General features: G+C 33.0%; 3 protein-coding genes and 1 long non-coding RNA gene across 30 annotated transcripts; 2 read left to right on the top strand and 2 right to left on the bottom strand.

Annotated features, from left to right (window-relative positions):
• Positions 1-1,417: 1,417 nt before the first annotated feature.
• LOC122196382 (probable receptor-like protein kinase At5g59700) lies at positions 1,418-8,887 on the top strand. 27 transcript variants are annotated; one of them, XM_042898871.2, is made up of 7 exons: positions 1,423-4,507; positions 4,937-5,001; positions 5,077-5,136; positions 5,224-5,306; positions 5,554-5,624; positions 6,631-6,938; positions 7,596-8,887. In XM_042898871.2, the coding sequence occupies exons 6-7, from the start codon at positions 6,819-6,821 to the stop codon at positions 8,499-8,501; spliced, it is 1,026 nt and encodes a 341-aa protein (XP_042754805.1). In that variant the 5' UTR covers positions 1,423-4,507; positions 4,937-5,001; positions 5,077-5,136; positions 5,224-5,306; positions 5,554-5,624; positions 6,631-6,818; the 3' UTR covers positions 8,502-8,887. The 27 variants fall into 27 exon arrangements, 23 of the variants coding, with proteins under 23 accessions (XP_042754819.1, XP_042754820.1, XP_042754821.1 ...); XM_042898878.2 differs by having other exon boundaries at positions 5,224-5,262; XM_042898867.2 differs by having other exon boundaries at positions 1,422-4,507; positions 5,224-5,624.
• A 2,299-nt stretch (positions 8,888-11,186) lies between these two features.
• LOC128126233 (uncharacterized) lies at positions 11,187-11,999 on the bottom strand. The gene is made up of 3 exons (XR_008223997.1): positions 11,924-11,999; positions 11,588-11,849; positions 11,187-11,432 (listed from the first exon to the last, which is right to left on the bottom strand). It is a non-coding gene; the product is annotated as an uncharacterized LOC128126233 (long non-coding RNA).
• Positions 12,000-12,002: 3 nt separating this feature from the next.
• Positions 12,003-12,569, bottom strand: LOC128134223 (formyltetrahydrofolate deformylase 1, mitochondrial-like; the record flags this gene model as incomplete). The annotated part of the gene is made up of 4 exons (XM_052771710.1): positions 12,550-12,569; positions 12,302-12,452; positions 12,148-12,221; positions 12,003-12,057 (listed from the first exon to the last, which is right to left on the bottom strand). Coding segments are annotated over exons 1-4 (300 nt in total), but the record flags the coding sequence as incomplete, so codon positions are not given.
• Positions 12,444-14,342, top strand: LOC122196383 (formin-like protein 3). The gene is made up of 3 exons (XM_042898890.2): positions 12,444-13,614; positions 13,887-14,065; positions 14,185-14,342. The coding sequence occupies exons 1-3, from the start codon at positions 13,570-13,572 to the stop codon at positions 14,234-14,236; spliced, it is 276 nt and encodes a 91-aa protein (XP_042754824.1). The 5' UTR covers positions 12,444-13,569; the 3' UTR covers positions 14,237-14,342.
• The last annotated feature ends 1,480 nt before the right edge of the window (positions 14,343-15,822 follow it).

Raw genomic sequence — 15,822 nt, forward strand, 5'->3', positions numbered from 1 at the left:
TGTTTTGGCATCATTGGGGGTGTTTACGGCCTTGACACATGTCTAGGCCGTAAAATCCTTTTACCCCTTCATTTTATTGTGTTTAAATGTTCTAAACCCGAAATAGCAAGCCCCTAATTTATGTATTAAGCCTAAGGGTGGTTTGGGAGTGTTTTGGGGCATTTTGACAAGGTTTAGAGGTGTTTACGGCCTTGGTATATGCCTAGGCCGTAAACTCTCTTTCATGCCCTAAATCCTTGTGTTTAATGTTTAAACACTCCTAGGATAATCCCCCAATTAGTTTCCAAGCCATTAGGGACATTTTAGGGTCATTTTGGCCTTATTTAAGGGGTTTATGGCCTAAGGAGGAGCTTAGGCCGTAAACTCCTCTTTCACAACTTCTAAGTCCGATTTTTAAGCTATAAACAAGAATCATAATGTTTAGAACAAGCTAGGATAAGTGGACTTACGATTTGGAAGCGTTTGGTTGCGGATTCGGGTCGAAAACGAGTCTAGAGAGAGAGTATAGAGAGAGAGAGAGGGTTTAGGGAGTGTAAAAAGTCTCCAATTGACTCAACACACCTTTATATAGGGGTTCGAGTTGGGGCTCAGTGGAATTCTACCCGATACTGTCGTTATACGGGGCTTTTGGTCGCACCCAATTTAGTGGTCGTAATAATAAACTAATATTTTCCAATTAAATGGAATATAAAGTAAGTGTCTTTATTTCTTTTATCACGACTTTAACGGCATATTAAATAAGTAAATAAAACATTTATTTACTTGACGACCTCTAATTAATGGAACTTTATAAACTGGAATATTCCGTTAACGGTAACGGGGAAATGTAACGGAAGAACTTGGGTTGTCACAACATTGTGAATCTGATAAGGTTCACAAAAAAAAACCTCGATCAGTGTAGATTTACATTGTGAATCTAAACTGTAAATATTTCAAATTTTAACATTCACAATGTGAAAAAGCTCCGATCAGCTCAGATTCACACTGTGAATCTGATTTATTATTATACACACTGTGAATCTTAGGAGGTTCACAATGTGAATCTGAACAAGTTTACAATATGAATCTGAACAAGTTCACAATGTGAATCTGAACTGAAATATCGTTTTTTTAAATGAATATGAATCTATGTTTAAAAAGTATAAAAATATGAATTTTGATATATTTATTAATTTTTTTCTATAAAAAATAGACCTTAACTTTTTTCATTAAAGAAATGAAGTGGTTTTTTGTTTCGAAAAAAAAATTGGTTTTTTGTATATTATCATGGATCTCTAATGGAAAGATGACGAAAAATCGTGAAAAACGGTATATTCGTTTTTTTTTTTGGATAAAAAACATGGCCTAAAAAAATTTTAAACGAAAAATAGTGATCGGTTTTTTTTTTTTTTTTTTTTTTTTTTTGTAAATGGTGGATTTTTTGGTATAATCTGGTATGTGTGCGTCCAATGTAAAAGTGTACATCTATTTCCTTGACTGTTGATCATTATGATTTACGATGCTCACGATTGATTCCTTGGTTTTTTGGTTATTTATGGTTCTTTGTTGAATCTCACAATATATATTTATTCTATTATATTAAGCATATTGGCCATTTCGTGAAAATTAAGAGGTACAATTAAAATAGCTTAATGTACAAACATCTAATGCAATATTTCGTGAAAATTAAGAGGTACAATTAAAATAGCTTAATGTACAAACATCTAATGCAATACCATATTTTACTGGACCATACCTTAAATAAGGTATGTTTTTACTATACTTAAATAACATTCCTTAAATGAGATTTGTTACCTGGGTTAGGTCACTGCATCTGTTCTTCTCTTTTTTTCCATCACCTCACTTCCCGATCCTTCCACCGTCTCATCTTCGAACTTCCCATGGACTCTCTCACCCAATATCTGTTTCCACCGCTTCTTTTCGACTTTTACACCGCTTCTCGAACTTTTTTTTCCCACCGCTTAATGTCATCTGTACCTCCTCCATCAGATGTTCCTCCATCAAACGACGCCATTGATTTTTCAATAGACGTTCCTTCTAGGTTCCTTTTACTTCTGCCGGCGGCGTCGAACTCTAAAGATCCACAATCGGCCGACAACGTGGAACAATCAAAGCCCCTCTAGACCATAGGTAATCTGTGGATTTTCATAGACATGGGGTTTGATAATATCTCAGGCTTGATTGGTTCGTCAGTGATATACTCCTCGAAGAAAAGCTCTTGTTTCTCCTTCGCCTCTGTGACCATCGAAATCCACCATCGGAAAAGCTATCCGTCGTCCCGACGCCCCTCCAAGGATAGGTTTTATACCTATGGTACTGTTATTCGGCATGAGGAGTATTGGGACTATGAGTCTCCATCGCACTAGGGAGGGGAGAAGGTGAGGCTGGCGATAGAGATGGTTTGACCACCTCTCTCTCTCTCTCTCTCACTTTCTAACCATCGTGTAGGTATGTACAAGGGTATCAATTGGAAAAGGGTATCGACTGGAGAAAAAAGGGACAAGGCCATTCACCATTGCGTCTTCAGCCATTTGCATTTATTTGATGGCAAAGGATGTGAATGATCAGGGCAGGAAAGGTATAATAGTTGTAGTAGTACTTCCCTTTTGTGGTTTCTAATATCATTACTTCCCTCACCACATCCAACACATTATTTCTCTCAATCTCAATCTCAAACCCTGATCCTCTTTATCCGTTCGATTAGTCAGTCTCGATCTTATTTTGGCTGGGTCATTCAAACGATATTGCGGACATGAGGCCTCAGGTAAGCATCGATTAAGATAAAGATACATTTAATTTAATAGAGGTTTGTTTCATTTCCCAATTTTGCATAAGATTTGTCTTGGAACAAGAACACAGTGGTGAAAGTTATCACACACCCCTCACTAACATTATGTATTGCCATCCATTTACCTCTTTACATTTCTCTCTCTCTCTCTCTCTCTCTCTCTCTCACACACACACACGCACATCTATGTTGATGCCTAAACTTATGTTTTAACTAGGTAAAGTATCAATTAAACTTTGTGATTATTGTTTGTTATAAATATTTTAAATTGGTAGATTATTTAGACTCTGAAGTTAAATTTTTTGAATGGTTCAATTGTTTAAATGTTCAACGGAATTGTTGGATTTTAATTTCTCGATTATACAGTTCTATGGATTAATAGAAGAAATTGGTGTTGTATTTTTATGATTTTAATGTAAACATCATGATTTAGAAATCAAATTTTTTGAATCTGTAACATCTACAATTTTCATTGAGTTTTGAATTTTAATGTCTATAAATGTTTATTGTTCAAATTCAATTTGCAATCTGTTAAGACTTTGGTTGTTTGTAATTGTAAATTGTAATTATTTTTATAAAAAGCTTAAAGCGCATTAATTTATTAATTCTCATTTGTTCGAGTGAATGAAATTGAAAAATGTGTTTTCCCTAAAACTGAAACCAATAAATAGTTTCTTTAATGGACAATGAGGATTATACATTAAATAATCCAAAAGTGATATCTTACTTATTTCTTAATACATACAACTTCAACTTTATCATTTTCTAATTTGTGAGGTTTTAAAGCTCTTACTTATTGGCTTAATGTCAATTTGTTATTGGACCTCTGTGACATGTTTTTGTTAGAACAGGAGATTGAAACTTTTTGTTGTGACTGAGATGTTAAAAGTCGTTTCTCACAACAAAGATCATCCAAAACCTATCAAGGTAAAATAGATTTATCATAATAAAGATGAAATATTGCTTTAAATTGAGTTTCATTCTTATGCTACACTGCTGCTTTTCTCTCTAAAATCATAGGCATTGTTGTTGCTCTTTTCTGCTTGTATTCTATCTTGTATGTGTTATTTGTTAGATCGGTGGACATACGATTCTTCTTGCAAGAGTAAGAAACTGCTATTACTCTTACAACCTTTTTTTTACAAAGATGTCCTTATAAACTTGTGTATTATGTGTGCAGGAAATAGAGAGTTTACTCGAAAGGGGAAGACACTAGAAAACTAAAAATAATTTTGTATTTTATTTATTGAGATTAATTTCGACTTGAGATATGAAATATGTTATTATATCAACCTCTTGTATTTGTTTTCAGGTTAATAAGTATAGTTCTTAGAAACAACTTGACTGGAAGAGACAAAATCAGCTTAGCATGCACTTCTTCAGTCCTTACAAGATGGTAAAGTAAAATATGTGTAGATAAATTACAAATCCTTATCAAATCTTTAGGAGATATTAAATTTTAAAAGCAAAAAAATTCATAGCTTTTTAGAATATTGAGTAAATTTGATCCAATTTGGAATATTTAAGCAATGGATATATATATATATATTACTTTATTGCTCTTTTTTCAGTTAATTTTCGACTAATGCAATTTTATTTTCAGATTAATTAGAAATTATCTTAACTTTTTTGGTTATGGACATATTTGTCATCAAGGATTATCAAGGAGAGGGGTTTTTTTTTGTCGAAATTAATCATTTGGATAAACCCACATGAAAGGTACTAATGTTCATTGATTACTATATAGTGTTAAATGCAAGAAATAATAGTTTACTTTTGTGGACATGCTTATAATAGCATCATACTTTGGTTTTATAATAAGAAATAAATTGCAAGTATAATGCTATAATTGTACTAAAAATAAATGAAACTAGGATACTTTAATACACATATAAATAAAAGTACGCTTTTATTTCTTGCATTTATCCCTCTTATTTAATGTAAGAAACAACAATATATTTTTGTTGATTTGTTTATTATAGCATCTTGCTTTTGTTTCTTTCTATTTAAGCCTTCAGTTTTGAATCTTTAGCTTTTGAATAAATCAAATTATGTTGTTATAAATGGGTAGATCAATAGATATATCAATGGAATTCAATTAACCAAAAGTTATAGAAAAATTATCCAAATTTCCGTTTTTTTTGTTAGATGGTAGCATGAGTTATAGTATTCCAGGTTTTGAAATCACCCAACTTATTCAATGTTCATTTCAGGTTAGACTTCTTCATCCATTTGAATCTTGACTTTTTTTTTTTATCTTTTTTCTAATGTTCATATTCATGTTTTAGCAACCAACTTCCACTAAAGATAAAGTTAACAGTAAGACATATAACAAGAAGAAGATAAAGGTAATGCTCTGTTAGAAATCCTATTATATTACATTGTTATCTTCGAACTTCCAGATATTATGATTTGTATTTTGTTTTTTTATATAGAAAGATGTTGGATCAACTTGATCATCAGACGTTCCTTAAGTATGTTCAAAGGTCATAGTGCTTGTGTATTTGGCTCACAGTTGGTAAACCCAAGATAATTAATTAAACTTTCTACCAATATTTTTAATTTTCAATGATTTATTAGAACTTTTAGATTGAAATAAAAGCGGTAATTCCCAAAAACAAAAATAGTCACATCCCCCCCTCCCGATACTCTCACAAATATCTTCATTGTAGTTAATGTGTCTAGAAAACTTCTGAATTCTTTCTTAGAAGTCTGCTATTTGTATGGGTGTAGGTAACCTTATTTGATAATTGTGTCACATGTAGGTAAAGAAAATGGTGGTGCCTAGTCTAGCATGAATCTTGCAAATGATGTCATGAAGTACATCAACAGTAAGGTGGGAAAGAATGTAAAGCTATATCATATCTGTGATTTTTAATTTGACACCCACTTACAAAATAAGTAATTCCCAAAAAAAGGTGGCAAGTACTTTTTACAGAAACGATTTGTTTTTTCAATATTTTGATATTAATGATGTCTAATAGTTTTGTTTCTTAAATGCTATGTAGATAAAACACCAATAAAACAAGATGCTTAGATATAGGTTTTTTTAATATGCTTTTTGTCATGTGAACTAAAGCATATTAAAAACGATATTTCTTTGATAAACGGTTCTTTGTGCTTTTGACATAATCGGTTGTTTGTGCTTTTGACAATAGAATAAAAAAACGATAGCACTATTGGTTTATATTTTTTATGAATTGTGTTTTGTATTGAAATGGATTAATAGTAATTAAAAATATATTCATAAGAGAAAAAATGAAGTAATTATAAGTTAAACAAATGGTTGTGACCTGTACTTTTATCTTGGTTTGTTACTAAATTCAATAATATCTTGGATATGGGATGGAAAGAACTAATCTTCTCTAGAAACTAATTTTTGAAAAACTATTTGCACCCGTCGCTTGACACGGGTAGACGACTAGTGTGTGTGTGTGTGTGTATATATATATATATATATATATATATATATATATATATATATATATATATATATATATATATATATATATAGGGCAAAGTGAATATATCCTTAAGGGTATATAAGCTTAGGTACCCAAACTCATAATAATACGTCGTTTTGTTTGATATATTCATTATAATATTGTTAAACTTCAATCATTAACTTGATTTATATTCAATATTTTTAAATTTTCACTATTATCTTCCTCTTACATCACGTCTTTTTGTCGAACACTTACTAGGCTATATATATTATTGTTGAAAATGACAATTATGTAAGAGGAACCTAAATATGAAATTTATCCAAAGGTCATGATAGCAAACCACACATGTTTGCTGTTCCTCACCCTATAGGCTCACTTGGGTATATTGATCCGCAGTATTTGAAACGGGGATACTGACAAAAGAGTCAGATGTTTACTCCTTCGGTGTGGTGTTGTTTGAAGTTTTGTGCGGGAGGTTGGCTATTGGGAAAAATGATAAGCATCAACCTTTTACTCAATGGGTACGAGAATGTTACACAAAGAACAACCTAGATGAAATTATATATAAAGATATAAAGGTTGAAATGAATCCTCGTGCCTTGGAAGAGTTTACAAGAATTGCATATCAATGTTTGAGGGACTTTAAGCAACGTCCAACAATGAAAGAAGTCCTGGCAAAACTTGAAAGTGCACTCGAATATCAAGTAAGATTGCCTTTTTTCCCTCTCTATTCATTAATTTTTTTATATAACCAACTTAAATTATTTTGTCATAAGGATATACCGAGTAAGGATGACAAAAAAATTATATATATATATATATATATATATATATATATATATATATATATATTTCTTAGTAAGTACAAAATGTGTTAAACTATGTAGAGAAAATGACCTACGAGCCCAACGAAGTTTTCAAACCGTTCAAAAAACCCTAATAATGTTTTGTCTGTTCAAAAAAACCCAACGAACTTAATATTTTGTCTAAAAAACCTAACTAAGTTACACTTTCCTGTAAGTCAAAAAAAAGAAATAGATGACGTGACTTACTACCGTATCGGGAAAATGACTTGTTAGACCAACTTAGTTTCAAAACGTTTAAAAAACTGCAATCATGTTTTGATTGTTTAAAAAAAAAACCCAACGAACTTAAACAAAACAAAATTTGGATTTTTTGAACGGTTTGGAACTTTGTTGAACTTTTTAGACAAAATGTTAAGTTCGTTAGGTTTTTTTGAATAGACAAAACATGATTGAGGTTTTTTGAATGGTTTGAAAACTTCGTTGGGCTTTTAATTCATTTTCCCAACTATGTATTTGTGAAACACCATCTAAGTCTTGGTTCGTAAATTTTGATAGATCATAGAAACAACATCTTTTCCAAAAGAGTTTGAAGACCTCAAAATACAGCTGGAGGCTATACTATTAGCAACCAACCACTTTTCTAATGAGAATTGCATCGGGGAGGGAGGATTTGGTAAAGTGTATAAAGGAAAACTTGTCTATTCTAAGGGACAAATCACAGTTGCTTTAAAACGTTTGGATTACACATTTCAGCAAAGAGACCTTGAGTTTTGGAAGGAGATGATTATGCTTTCACTTTACAGACATGAAAATATTGTGCCTCTCTTAGGGTTTTGCGATGATCATGGGGAGAAGATAATAGTGTACGAGTATGTATCTAGGAGCGGGCTCGACGTGTATCTTGACAGCCATGATCTATCATGGGTTCAACGCCTTAAGATATGCATTGGGGCGGCTCGCGGACTAGCGTACCTTCATAGTGATGATGGGACCAACCGAACAGTATTGCATCGCGATATTAAGAGTTCCAATATCGTGTTAGATGAATCCTGGAATGCAAAGATAGCAGATGTGGGGTTGTCCAAATTTGGCCGTTCTAACCAACAATACAAATATCTTGTAGACAATGTTGTAGGCACGGTTGGTTATTGTGATCCTGTATATTTTGAGACAGGGTCACTAACAAAGGAGTCAGATATTTACTCCTTTGGTGTGGTGTTGTTCGAAGTTTTATGCGGGAGGTTGTGTCTTATCAAAAATGATAAGCATCAGTCTTTTACTGTTTTAGTACGCAAATGTTACAAACAAAACAATCTGAATGAAATTATTTATGGTAAAATAAAAGATGAAATACATCCTAGTTCTTTGGAGGTGTTTGCTAGAGTAGGTTATCAATGCCTAAAGAGAAGCCGTGACACTACAAGAAAAACAGCCTTTTACGACGCTCATTGCGCGTCGTAAAAGGCTTAGACGACGCGCAAATGCGTGTCAAGGAAGACCCTGTCATAAAGAGAGACGACGCGCATTTACGACGCTCATTTACGACGCGCAATTACGATGCGCGTTTACGATACGCAATGCGTATCAAGGAAGGCCCTGTCATAAAGGAAGATGACACGCATTCGCGTGTCGTAACCTTACGACGCGCGTGTTAATGACACGCAATGCGTATCAAGAAAGCCCCTGTCAAGAAAGGCCATGTCATAAATGAAGATGACACACATGTTTGCGTATCGTAATTTTAAATGTTTAAAAAAAATAAATTTATATATTTATTAATTTTTAAATTAAATTTGCATTTAATTTCTCATAATAGAAATAAAATACCATATACAAAAAATACAATCCATTGCATAATATAAAATAAAATTTCATACTAAAAAAATAAAATAAATTGCACAAATTGTAATGTCGTACAAAGAATCATTCAAATGTTAAACAAATATAATACATTTCCTATAAAACTAACAAATAATCATACAACTCTGTTTCTTACTGGAAAGGAATGTCAAACATGATTACAAGTCTCCCTTAATCTTGATTACTCACCTGCTTAAGTAGAATGTTGTTGTTGAGAAGGTTACCTAGCAACAGAGAAGTATACCAAGACATTTGTAGGAGAAGAATACTCTCAATAAGATAATTTAATTAAAAAAATGTAATGATAATGATAATGAGTTCATACCTGTGAAGTAGTGCAGAATACTCATCATCATATGTATAAAGCTCATACTGCTTTGCAAAAGCATTTCCAAGAGAAATGACCCAATCAATGTCTTGAACAACATCCAAAGTTTCTGCAATAAACTACAAACAAAAAAAGAAATAAATAATAATGACATGAAAAGTAAGACTATCAGTCTATAACCTCAACAATAAAACAAAACAAATTATTATTAAAATCAAATAATGATAATACAAATTGTTAAAAATTATGGGACAGCAGGGTCTTCTATGCATGTAGATTGATAAGGTTGTTTCTTTTTTACTTAATAAAATCAAAATGACTTGTCGTGCTAAGTGAGAGGTTGGTCACTTTATGTATTAAGACCCTCCCTATTATGTATTAAGACCCTCCCTATTACAATATTACCCTTGTTTATTTTTTTATTTTATTCAACTTTTGACAATCTCATGAAAAAGGCACTATCGAACCCAGAGCTCATATCATAAGCTGATTTCATAAAAAGATATAAAAAGAAAGACTAAAGAGCCAGTACCAGTTGATCAAACCCATGACAATATTCTAAAGAACAAAATTTGACAATATCCTAGACCAAATGACCATTTTTACCTTACATTCTAAAGAACAAAATTTGACAATATTCTTTAACATGAGAGGATTGGGAGGAAAAAAGAAGAAGGGCAAATAGGTAATTAGTGTCTTAACCAATTATTTCATTCTGTCCAAGTTAAGTGAAAAAGAAACAGCCATGTAAGAGAAAACCAAAACTGTTGAAAATAAAAAATAACTATAAAAACAGTATGCAGGGGCATTTTGGCCCAAAACTGTTAAAATCAAAATTTTTAACTATAAAAATAGTATGGAGGGGCAGTTTGGTCCAAAACTGTTAAAATCAAATTTTCTTCACGATTATTTCCTACTGCTTACATGAGACCAGATTTGGAGGTTGAGCAAAAAGAACCATATCAGCAAGTACCTACCTGTACATGGAACCATTTTACTATAAATAGAGTATTTCTTTCCAATCGTATTCAAACAGGGAAGCGGGTATTATTATAACGGAAAAAAGACTTACTCTTAGGGTTTGATGAACTCTCATAGGCCAAGAAGGGAACATGTCAAAAGTAGTCGATGGCCTTGGTACTGTTGTGTATAAAACTGCAACAAAATTACACAGTTAAAAAAAATCTTTTACAATAAATCACATCCAAGAAATTAAAAACAAAACATAATCACACATTAAAAAAGATTGAAGTGGGTAGAAAATGGATAGCTAATCCATATCTTTTGACACTTTCAAACCCTCTTTTTCTAATTAGACATACTAATAAATGTATGTTCTTGAGGGTGTGGTTTTCAAGTAACAGATAAAAGTGAACACAAACTCAAAACTCAAAAACATACAAGACAGTGAAGCAGGTCCATCCCATGACTCCATTAAAGTTGATGACCAGGGAAATCAAAACTACTATTGTTATCTTTTATAAGAAGACTTCAAGTATCCTTCCACTTGTATATTATATATTATGGGGGTGTTTGGCAAAAAAAAAAAAAAAAAAAAAAAAACTTATTGCTTATTAGCTTATAACTTATTAGGTTATAAGCTAATAAGTATGGGGTAACTTATGAAAAAATGACTACTTATTAGAGGTTTCCATCAGAATAAGTTATTTTTTATCCAAACACTTTTTTTTTTTAACTTATATATAGCGGTGTTGATGAACCTCTAATAAGCTAATAAGTTGTTTTAATAAACTTAGCCAAACACCCCCTATATCAATCAAAATCAACAACAGTTTCCCTATTTAAACAAGTATCACACTAGAAAACACAAAGTTTGACAGAGAAGAAAACTCCAACAACAATGAATTTAAGGAGAACTGAGAATGCACATATATCTTAGTATTATGAACACACAATGACTCTTAATTTATCTTATTATTGGATTGGAACAAGAACAAATTAAATTAGAATGAATAATTAAAATGAAATACAAAAACTTTGCAACACAAGGAATATAATGGACTCTGTAGTTTTGATCAGCATCATTTTGAGCTTACTCAAAATACAACAGTCCTGTTGTGTTGATAAGGTAGAACGCGTAACTCACAATATGACTTGATTGCCTTCATAAGGCATTGTTTTTCAAGATTCTCAGATTTCTAAATAAAACTCAGCAAATTATCCTTGTGCGAGACTCTCTCAACCTGCAAACCCAAACAGAAACTATTTGACTTTTCACCTTAGCATATATATATATATATATATATATATATATATATATATATATATATATATATATATATATATATATATATACTGCATACTACTGATACTGAGAAACTTAAAACTCTTTGATTACCATCTGCTCAATGATTGGGCCCCCATAAAGCTCCTCCGTGACAAAATGGGTTGTGGCACCAATCAATTTGATCCCAGCTTCAAAAGCCTGTCATTCTCCAGTAAAAAACATAAAAACATAAAAAGCTTAAAACAGAATTTGGAAATTGGAACACAGAACCTGCCTGCCTAGATGGATTTCCTCCTTTGAATGATGGCAATAAGCCATGATGTATGTTGATCACATCCTTCCCATATCTTTTCAAAAAGTTTCCAGACAACACCTGTCCTGGGTAAATAAACAAATAAGACCTTTTTCCCAATCCTGCTGCTATACTACTACTAGAAAAACATTTACCTGCATGTATCTAGCAAGGACCAAGAAATCTGTATCTTCAACCAACCCCAATATCTCATCTTCTACATTCTTCTCCGTGACAATATGGAATCTCATGTCTTTCAAGGAACCGCATCACATGGGTATTCCCCACCCTATCATGATTGTTGTTCAAAATACAGACATATTATACACATCATTTACTGGTCAAAGATAACAAATAAAAAAAAAGTTCCATGCTTTACCTGATTACAGAGCTTATCTGAACCGGAAGTTTTCCATCTTGCCAAGCATGCAGTAGATCAACAAGACAATGGTCCTGCACCAGCAACCTCCTTACTAATGTAATACTATTTTTGGTTTTCACTAACAATTTTTTCTAGAAAGAAGAAGAAGAACCTGCTTAGAAGCAAGAAGAGCAATTTTATATTTGGGGTCTACAGAAGGCACTCGAACAAGCGATTTAACTGCATTGAACATCTTTGATAGGTCAAGTAAGTCCTCGTTCATTTGCTTCCGCTGCCATTTAATTGGGTCGAACACAAACTCACTGAAACACAATTTATTCTTACTTGTTACTTATCAACTTCATGTCAAGTTGGGATTATTAGTAGATTAATATACTTGCACTTGTAAAACCAACATACAGGGGAAAAAATCCATTCATTGATTGGGATAAAAAAAAGAAAGATGCCCAACGTATACAGGGGAAAAAATCCATTCATTGATTGGGATAAAAAAACATACAAAAGAAATACGAACCTCCTTTGAAGTCATTCAATCTGGCTAATGCAGAAAACGGATCGTCGTCGGTATCAGCAAGTGATGACTATATTCCTTTTTCTCTATTTCTTCACATCACCATGGCACCTCCGACCCACCACGACCGTCGATGAACACCAACAGCAATCCCTTAAAATGTTATGAAATTGAGGCTGACTCGCCACCAACTGAATCGCCACAGTAGCATATCGCCTGGAGAATCCAAATAAGAAAGAAGAGGTGGGGAAAGGAAGCAGATGGCAGAAGGAAAGGAAAAGAAAGAAAATAAAATAAAAGGAGTCGAGACGAAACCTGAAAGTATTCCACTGGACCAAGAAAAAACCCTAAATCTTCTCATTTTCTGCAATCGATTGTAATAATCACATCAACATGGCACCTCCGACTCACCACCACCGTCGATGAAGACCAATCGGGAAATCGAAGCAGATCTTTACCATTTGCGTTCATAAGAGGTCGGAGTGGATATTAGCGAAAGCAGCGATGGTGGAGAAAATGAGAAAGAGTTAGGGAATCAAGAGTGCAATGCTCGTCCTTGTTAGGTTGAAGATGAAAGATAGATAGAAGATAGAAAAAAAAAGGCGGGTTTTCAAAATTTTGGGGATTTCATTTCCCCCCTTGTCTACTAAAAGCGCGTTTCATTAAAATTATAAAGCGACAGGTACAGACGACGCGCGTTTAAGATAAAGCGCCCTCCGTGTTTTTTATTTTTTTTCTTGAGACACCAAATTAAGGGCACGCAATAAAGCGTGACGTAAATCCTTAAATTTTTTGGAGAGATGACACTATTTTAAGGGCACGTCCTTTTGCGTATCGTTAATTATCGCGTGTCGTAAAAAGCGCGTCATTAAAGGTCTTTTTTCTTGTAGTGTGAAGAGCGTCCATTAATGAAGGAGATCGTGAGAATACTTGAAACTGCACTACAATTTCAAGTAGGTCGCTTTTTTTCTTTCTCCATTCACTCATTTTTTTAATTATCTATCCTTTAACATTTTTTCACTGTAAATTTTGGAAAATAGAAATAGGAAAAATGTGTTCAGAACTAAAAAGTTATACTATCTTATAGTTACAGTTCTATAAGAAGCAATTGTTTCATTGGATGTTTTAGTATATTACCTTTGTTTAACAGATGTTTCCAAACTACACATGTCTACAATTATTTGTTTTGGTTTGTTGTGTAACTAAATATACACCAACGTTATAGGTTCCACCTCTACCTCCACCTAAACATATACCTACATCTTCACCATCAAGTTCAAATAGCAGTACTAATGTGTCACAGCTGACTGATAAAAGATCCTTAAAGACCCTACATTGGGAGAAAACTCGTGCAACAGTAGGAAGTATATGGGATTTGCCTCATAAACAGGGAAATCTGTCAAGGTATGGACATGTTGGATTGCAACTACTAGTTTATAATATGGTATATTCTATTGCATCATTGATATGATTTTAATATTTATCTTCGCTAGTAAATTTTGATGAAACTTCTAATTTTGTAGGGTTCCTGAAATTGATAAAAAAGAGCTTGAGAGCCTGTTTTCGGAAACTTAGCGTAGGCGGGTTCTGAATAGCTCAAGCCGTAAAGAGTTCTTTTCGTTAGTTGACTCAAAACCCTTGGATGATGACCTGTAATAAAATCCCAGATTCAGTACATCAATTATTTATAAAATAAAGAATTTGGAAAAAACAAAAAATTATAGAGAATAGCAATGCATTTTACTACCGTTGCCAATTTGGGCAATGTAATTATACGACTCACATCATTAAGACCTGAAATGCACACCTTATGCATCAGTTCTACAATCTTTTATGTAACTTGTATACCTCTTAACCATAATACTTCTACTTTATATGACAAAATATGTACTCCACAATAAAAAGTTTACTCAACTATACACAAAGATGGTAAAACAAATAGAAAGTGTAACCTCTTTGTAACAATGGCTACAAAACATGTTCCTTAAGCAATGATTGGTAATAATTAAAGCAAAATGGGAGGGAATCGAATGTTACCTTATTCTAATACAAGGTTCTACTTTCACATTTTCCCATTATAGTGTACATATGGATCTGGATTCCAGATCTCATTTAACATAATACATATGGACACCACCCTGCTTTCAAGCTTCTCCATGCCATCAGCTATGGTTGTCTTGTCAGCATCTAGCATCAGAAGTAGTTTGTCCCACAAATAAGACATGAATTTGCATTAGAAACATGAAATTGACTAAGTTAAAAACAATATAATCAAAACTCGAGACCTTCAAAACCCAGTTCTACTCTAGATACAATCAAAATATCAAAGTTCCAAACCATGTACTCCACAAAGATGAGCTAATCGTTAACAGCAACAAGATCAACACAATCTCTCTGTAAAGCAACTATAGCCATCAATCAACCGATTTTTCAAAACCCTGCACGTTAAATTAAAATTAGACTACACCGAATCATCCCAAAAGAACCAAATTAAGTGTATAAAAGTGTAAAGCACTAGGATATGTTGCTTGCAACCAGCGACAATGTTTCCTGCACATAATTAAACACAAGATGTTTACCACTAACTAGCTAATAGCATGCATGAGACAAAGGAGGCGGGGTTGTATATTTCAACAGAATACACAAAACAAAATCTACACCTTACCAAGAAGACTCAATCCAATCCAAGTTACTTTGAAGGTGACTATGATGGTCCGACCACCACTTCCGCTGTTGGATCAGACTCCTCCAAAAACACACAGACACACAGTATATAGAGTTAGAGATGGAGGAATAATCTTCCTATATTTATCTCGTTTATTCACTGACTTGAAAAAAAAACAAGAACAAAGTACATCAATTTAAAAGAAAGGAAATAACTAAATAAGTGAAAAACTAGCATCTACATGTGCTCCATGAACTAGTGACCACTAACTCACTTATATTCTCCAAACTTGGTCAACCCATGTCCAGGTCAGAATTATTTTCCCACATTTTCCCCCTTAATTATGAGTTGTGTCTTCAAGCCTCTCGATTCCCAGAAGATCTCTCATCTTAATGAACTTAAGTCTGGGCAATGCTTTTGTCAGGGGTCAGCTCTCTGCACTTCTCCTCTGATGTGTTCTACTTCAATTTTTTCTCTTTCAATGCATTCTCGTATG

Source organism: Lactuca sativa, chromosome 5 (assembly GCF_002870075.4).
Source record: "Lactuca sativa cultivar Salinas chromosome 5, Lsat_Salinas_v11, whole genome shotgun sequence".
NCBI lineage: Eukaryota > Viridiplantae > Streptophyta > Magnoliopsida > Asterales > Asteraceae > Lactuca > Lactuca sativa.